Source organism: Cebus imitator, unplaced genomic scaffold (assembly GCF_001604975.1).
Source record: "Cebus imitator isolate Cc_AM_T3 unplaced genomic scaffold, Cebus_imitator-1.0 Scaffold187, whole genome shotgun sequence".
Taxonomy (NCBI): Eukaryota; Metazoa; Chordata; class Mammalia; order Primates; family Cebidae; genus Cebus; species Cebus imitator.
This window is the reverse complement of record NW_016107502.1, coordinates 2,103,937-2,110,290: the sequence shown is the minus strand read 5'-3', so window position 1 is coordinate 2,110,290 and position 6,354 is coordinate 2,103,937. Positions and strand designations below refer to the sequence as shown.

General features: G+C 47.0%; 1 protein-coding gene across 2 annotated transcripts in view; it reads left to right on the top strand.

Annotated features, from left to right (window-relative positions):
- The window catches only part of NCAPD2 (non-SMC condensin I complex subunit D2), a 36,718-nt gene that overhangs the window by 23,243 nt on the left and 7,121 nt on the right, over positions 1 to 6,354 (top strand). For both annotated transcript variants that reach the window (XM_017546129.2, XM_037744846.1), the window contains 4 exons: positions 1,960 to 2,084; positions 2,754 to 2,993; positions 4,163 to 4,337; positions 4,596 to 4,680. In XM_017546129.2, the coding sequence (XP_017401618.1) occupies positions 1,960 to 2,084; positions 2,754 to 2,993; positions 4,163 to 4,337; positions 4,596 to 4,680 (625 nt within the window). The remainder of the gene's footprint in view (positions 1 to 1,959; positions 2,085 to 2,753; positions 2,994 to 4,162; positions 4,338 to 4,595; positions 4,681 to 6,354) is intronic.

Below are 6,354 nucleotides of genomic sequence, written 5' to 3'. Positions count from 1 at the left end.
GTGATCCACCCGCCTCGGCCTCCCAAAGTGCTGGGATTAAAGGCGTGAGCCACCGCGCCCGGCAATGATTTTTTTTTTTAAACAGCTTTATTAAAAACTGAAATATACTTTTAAAAAATTAGGTAGTGCGGTACGTTTACATGGTGCAAAATTTAAAATTACAAAAGGGCATGCCCTGAAAAGTCCCCTCCAAACCTGTTCCCCAGCCACTTAGTTCCCCTTCCCACAGGAAGGCAATGTTCATAATTAATTCGGGCTAGGTGGGGTGGCTCACACCTGTAATCTCAACGCTTTGGGAGGCTGAGCCAAAGATTGCTTGAGCCCACAAGTTTGAGACCAGCCTGGACAACATGGCAAGAAGAAGGTAACGTGCAGACAAACATGTTTTCTTTTTTCCCCCTTTTACGTAACTGATGATAGAATTCTCTACCTGTTGATCTACCATCTGGCTCTTTTCACTGAACCATGTGTCTCAGTGGTTTCTTAAAATATTTATGGCTGGGCGAGGTGGCTCACACCTGTAATCCCAGCACTTTATAAGGTTGAGGCAGGCGGATCACGAGATCAGGAATTCAAGACCAGCCCAGCCAATGTGGTGAAATCCCATCTCTACTAAAAATACAAAAATCAGCCAGGTGTGGTGGTACACATATGTAATCCCAGCTACTTGGGAGGCTGAGGCAGGAGACTCGCTTGAACCCGGGAGGCAGAGATTGCAGTGAGCCAAGATTGTTCTACTACGCTATCGGGGGTGACAGAGCAAGACTCCATCTCAAAAAAAAAAAATTTTTACATGGCCTGGCGTGGTGGCTCACGCCTGTAGTCCCAGCACTTTGGGAGCCTGAGGCTGGTGGATCTCTTGAGGCCAGGAGTTTGAGGCCAGCTTGGCCAACATGGCAAAACCCCATCTTTACTACAATTACAAAAATTGGCCAGGTGTGGTGGCACATACCTGTAATCCTAGCTATTTTGGGAGCTGAGGCATGAGAATCACTTGAACCCAAGAAGTGGAGGTTGTAGTGCACCAAGATCATGCCACTACACTTCGGCCTGTGTGATAAAACAAGACTCTGTCTCTAAAAAAATATTTAGATTTATACATAAATAGTTTCCCACTCTCCTTTTTTTTTTTCTTTTTTTTTGAGAGAGGGTCTCACTCTGTTGCCCATGCTGGAGTACAATGGTATGATCACATTGTGCATCTTTGATCTCCCAGGCTCAAGTGATCCTCCCACCTCAGCTCCCTCAAATAGCTGAGTCCACAGGTGCACACCATCACACCCGCCTAACTTTTTTTACTTTTTGTATAGATGGGTCTCCCTGTGTTGCCCAGGCTGATCTCAAATTCATGGACTCACGTGTCCCCATTATTTTTTACGGCTACATAGAATCTTATTGTATGGATGTGCCTGAATTAACTAATTATTGAAGGTTTATTGTTTCTAAACTTAGAAAAGTTTTTAAACAGGTGTTTGGAGTAGGTTTCTGATTTTAAAACTTTAAAACTTTTTTGAAGACTAGCACAACTTTTTAAGCATGTTAAGAGCTCCTAAGCTGGGCGCGGTGGCTCAAACCTGTAATCCCAGCACTTTGGGAGGCCGAGGCGGGTGGATCACGAGGTCAAGAGATCGAGACCATCCTGGTCAACATGGTGAAACCCCGTCTCTACTAAAACTACAAAACATTAGCTGGGCGTGGTGGCGCGTGCCTGTAATCTCAGCTACTCAGGAGGTTGAGGCAGGAGAATTGTCTGAACCCAGGAGGCGGAGGTTGCGGTGAGCCGAGATCACGCCATTGCACTCCAGCCTGGGTAACAAGAGTGAAACTCCATCTCAAAAAAAAAAAAAGAGCTCCTATTCTCTGGGCAGTAGGTCCAGGGACTGGATAGAATCATGAGGTAAGCTCCCTTACAAATGCAGTGACATTCTTCTGGATGCTGACAGGCTGGTGTTCTTTCAGACAGGCCATCATTCTCACTCGAGAAGCCACAGGCCACTTCTGGGAGTCCGAACCCTTCAGTCATAAAGACCCAGAGGAGTCAGAGGAGACCAGGCTCTTGAATATCTTAGGAATTATCTTCAAAGGTAATCGTTTTCCTTCTTTGGTCAATAAACAGCACACATCAACTAATACTTAGCATTTACTTCATGCCATCCATTGGCCTGGTTAAGAACCTGGTGCTGAAAGAGCCCAGAGATGAATTGGCATTGCTTCTGCTCTGGAATGGAAGCAGCCCATGGACCTAAGATTGATAGTCACAGGGTGACTGTCTAGAACGTAGAGGGCTTTAGGAATGGTTTTTGAGAAATTAAGATATTTTAGAATAGGTTCTAATTTCATATCTTCACGTTGCGGAAAGAAATATCCAGGGCCAGGTGTGGTGGCTTACGCCTGTAATCCTAGCACTTCGGGAGGCCAAGGCAGGAGGATCGCTTGAGCCCAAAAGTTCAAGATCAGCCTGGGCAACATGGCAAAACCCCCATCTCTACAAGAAATACCAAAATAATTAGCCAGGTGTGGTGGCATACAGTCCCAGCTTGGAAGGCTGAAGTGAGAGAATCACCTAAGCCCAGTGAAGTTGAGGCTATAGTGAGCAGTGATCATGCCACTGCACAGCCTGGGCAACAGAGTGAGACCCCCATCTCCAAAGAAAAAAAGAAGGAAAATAAATAAATATCCAGGGATGTTGACAGCCGTTGGAGTCCCCTGTATCCCCTTGAACAAAACCATCCTGTACTTTTCTAACTCCTTAGGCCCAGCCGTTTCCACACAAGAAAAGAATCCCCGGGAGTCTACAGGAAACATGGTCACAGGACAGACTGCCTGTAAAAACAAACCCAGTGTGTCAGAGCCTGAGGAGTCGAGGAGAAATGACGAACTGGTGAAGCAGGAGATGCTGGTGCAGTATCTGCAGGATGCCTACAGCTTCTCCCGGAAGATTACGGAGGCCATTGGCATCATCAGCAAGATGATGTATGAAAACACAACTACAGGTATGCCAGAGGCCCCCTTCTGTAAGAACAGGCTTGGGCTTCTTTTGTATTTTTTTAATTTTTATTAATAATAGAGATGGAGTCTTCCTGTGTTGGCCAAGCTGGTCTCAAACTCCTGGGCTCAGGTGATCCTTCTGCATCAGCCTCCCAAAGTGCTGGTATCACAGATGTGAGCCACTGTACCCGGCCATGGATCTTGGAGTTCCTGCCCATATTTTATTGATATATCTTATCTACTCCTTTAAAAGGTAGGGGTTCTCAGTTGGGCGCAATGGCTTATGCCTGTAACCCCAACGTATTGGGAGGCCAAAGCAGGAGGACAGTTTGAGGCCCAGAGTTTGAGACCAGCCTGGGCAACGTAGCAAGACCCCATCTCTACAAAGGAACAAAAATTAGTTTGGCGGGATGACACACACCTGTAGTTCCAGCTACTCAGAGGACTGGGGCAGGAGGATTGCTTGAGCCTAGTTTTTTTTTTGTTTGTTTGTTTTAGAAAGAAAGAGAGAGAAGGAAAGAAAAATAAATAAATAAATAAAAGAATGAAGGAGAGGAAGCCTAGGAGTTTGAGGCTGCAGTGAGCTATGGTCATGCCACTGCGATCCAGCCGGAGCAACAGAATAAGACCCCGTGTCTTAAAAAAAAAAAAATGCCGGGCGCGGTGGCTCATACGCCTGTAATCCCAGCACTTTGGGAGGCTGAGGCGGGTGGATCACGAGGTCAAGAGATCAAGACCTTCCTGGTCAACATGGTGAAACCCCGTCTCTACTAAAACTACAAAACATTAGCTGGGCATGGTGGCGCGTGCCTGTAATCCCAGCTACTCAGGAGGCTGAGGCAGGAGAATTGCCTGAACCCAGGAGGCGGAGGTTGCGGTGAGCCGAGATCGCGCCATTGCACTCCAGCCTGGGTAACAAGAGCGAAACTCCGTCTCAAAAAAAAAAAAAAAAGGCAGTGTTTTTTATTTCTATTTGGCTCCTCTAGCCACTTACAGCTTCTACATTTTAATGCATGTAGTATTTCATGATAAGACATTACAGGAGGAGTTGGCATTCTCAGGGAAAGTGAGGAAGGCCTCCACTTGCATCTTGCTACATTCAGAAAGGTTCTGTCTTTAGGTATTGGGGAAGTTTTGCCAAGTAGATGGGTGACATTTGTACATGTTCTCTCAGTGGTGCAGGAGGTGATTGAATTCTTTGTGATGGTCTTCCAATTTGGGGTACCCCAGGCACTGTTTGGGGTGCGCCGCATGCTGCCTCTCATCTGGTCTAAGGAGCCTGGTGTCCGGGAAGCTGTGCTTAATGCCTACCGCCAACTCTACCTCAACCCCAAAGGGGACTCTGCCAGGTATGTGGGGTGCTTTTGCCTTTGCTGACTTTTCCAAGGTCAGCTTCTCACAGGACTTGCCTTGTCTCCTAAAGGAAGAGGTGCCTTTCTCCAGAGGAGTTCAGATCCACAGGCAGTCCATCATGATGGGGCTTGGGGTGGGGCTGGGTTCCCAGGGAAAGCAGTTATTTGACACTGTGGTGGGATAGCCCTAATCACTGTTTGCCAAGTTCAGCTTCCCAGTCTTATAATTACCCCTGATCTCTGCTGTTCCCACAGAGCCAAAGCCCAGGCTTTGATTCAGAATCTCTCTCTGCTGCTAGTGGATGCCTCGGTTGGGACCATTCAGTGTCTTGAGGAAATTGTAAGGCTTCTGCTTTCTTCCTTTCTTCAGTCAGCAAGTATTATTGAGTTATTACTATGCATTTCACAGTTTACTAAGTCCCAGAAAGAAGTATAAGACTCTTTGGTTTCATGTTTCCAACTTTAAAGGAACCTGCCAGTTGGTAGTCAAAAACCATAGAACATTGTTAGAGCAATGCAGCAGGTAGATAATAAAGCGGCAGAATAAGTTTTACAGTAATGGTTGTCACAGCGATAATATAACAACATCACTCGTACGGTATTGAATATATGACAGGCATTTGCACTCACGTTACTCATGGTAACTGTTAATCCTCACAGCAGCCCTGTGAGGTAGTAGTATCTGCATTTTACAATGAGAAATCTGAGGCACAGAGAGGTTAAAGAACGTAGCTGGTTACAGCTAATTAGTGGCAAAGTTTGAGATGCAAACTCGGGCAATAAGAGCTCTAGAAAATATACTCTTGGCTGGGCACAATGGCTCATGCCTATAATCCCAGCACTTTGAGAGACTGAGGCAAGCAGATCACCTGAGGTCAGGAGTTCGAGACCACCCTGACCAATATGGTGAAACCCTGTCTCTGCTAAAAATTAGCCGGGCATGGTGGTGGGTGCCTGTAGTCCCAGCTACTCAGGAGGCTGAGATATGAAAATTGCTTGAACCCGGAAGGTGGGGACTGCACTCTGGCCTGGGCGATCGAATGAGACTCTATCTCAAAAAAAAAAAAAAAAATTAGGCCAGGCGCGGTGGCTCACTCCTGTAATCCCAGCACTTTGGGAGGCCGAAGCAGGCGGATCACGAGGTCAAGAGATCGAGACCATCCTGGCCAACATAGTGAAACCCCATCTCTACTGAAATACAAAAAGTAGCTGGGCGTGGTGGCGCATGTCTGTAGTCCCAGCTACCCGGGAAGCTGAGGCAAGAGAATTGCTTGAACCCGGCAGGCAGAGGTTGCAGTGAGCCAAGATTACACCACTGCACTACTGCCTGGCGACAAAGAGAGACTCTGTCTCAAAAAAAAAAAAAAAATCATCTGGAAAAGATAATAAAGTTGGGAATGTAGGCTGGAACTAAACTGTGGAAGTCTCTGAATGACTTCTGGAGTCTAGGACTATAACTGTTAGCCAGGCACCCGGCATTTTAGTGAGACAATTCTGCTTTGTGGCATTTGCATTGTGGGCGCAAAGGGTGGAGGTGGCACTGACCTCCAACTCCCGCTGGGAAGAGCATTCCTGACAGCCACATTTTTCTCCTCACTGGAGAAAAGAAAACAGCCTGGGGGTGGCGATTGCCCCACAATGTCACAGGCCAGTTACCTGCAGAAGCCCTACAAGAGGCAGGGGAGAGCAGCGGCAAATTGGGGTGCAGCAGAAGTGACCTGGGGGAAGCAGAGGCTTGGGTAGACCAACCTGTGGAACAGGAAGACCAGTGGAGGCTGCTGGAGTGGGCACTAATGAGGGGCTGGACTTGGGGACTGGAGAAATTGCTACAGAATGGGCTTAATGGAAGACAGATTTTTAAAGGAAAAACAGATAAGACTAAGTGACTAATTTGTATTAAAAAAAAAAAAAAAAAATTGGTAGGCCGGGCGCGGTGGCTCAAGCCTGTAATCCCAGCACTTTGGGAGGCCGAGGCAGGTGGATCACGAGGTCAAGAGATCGAGACCATCCTGGT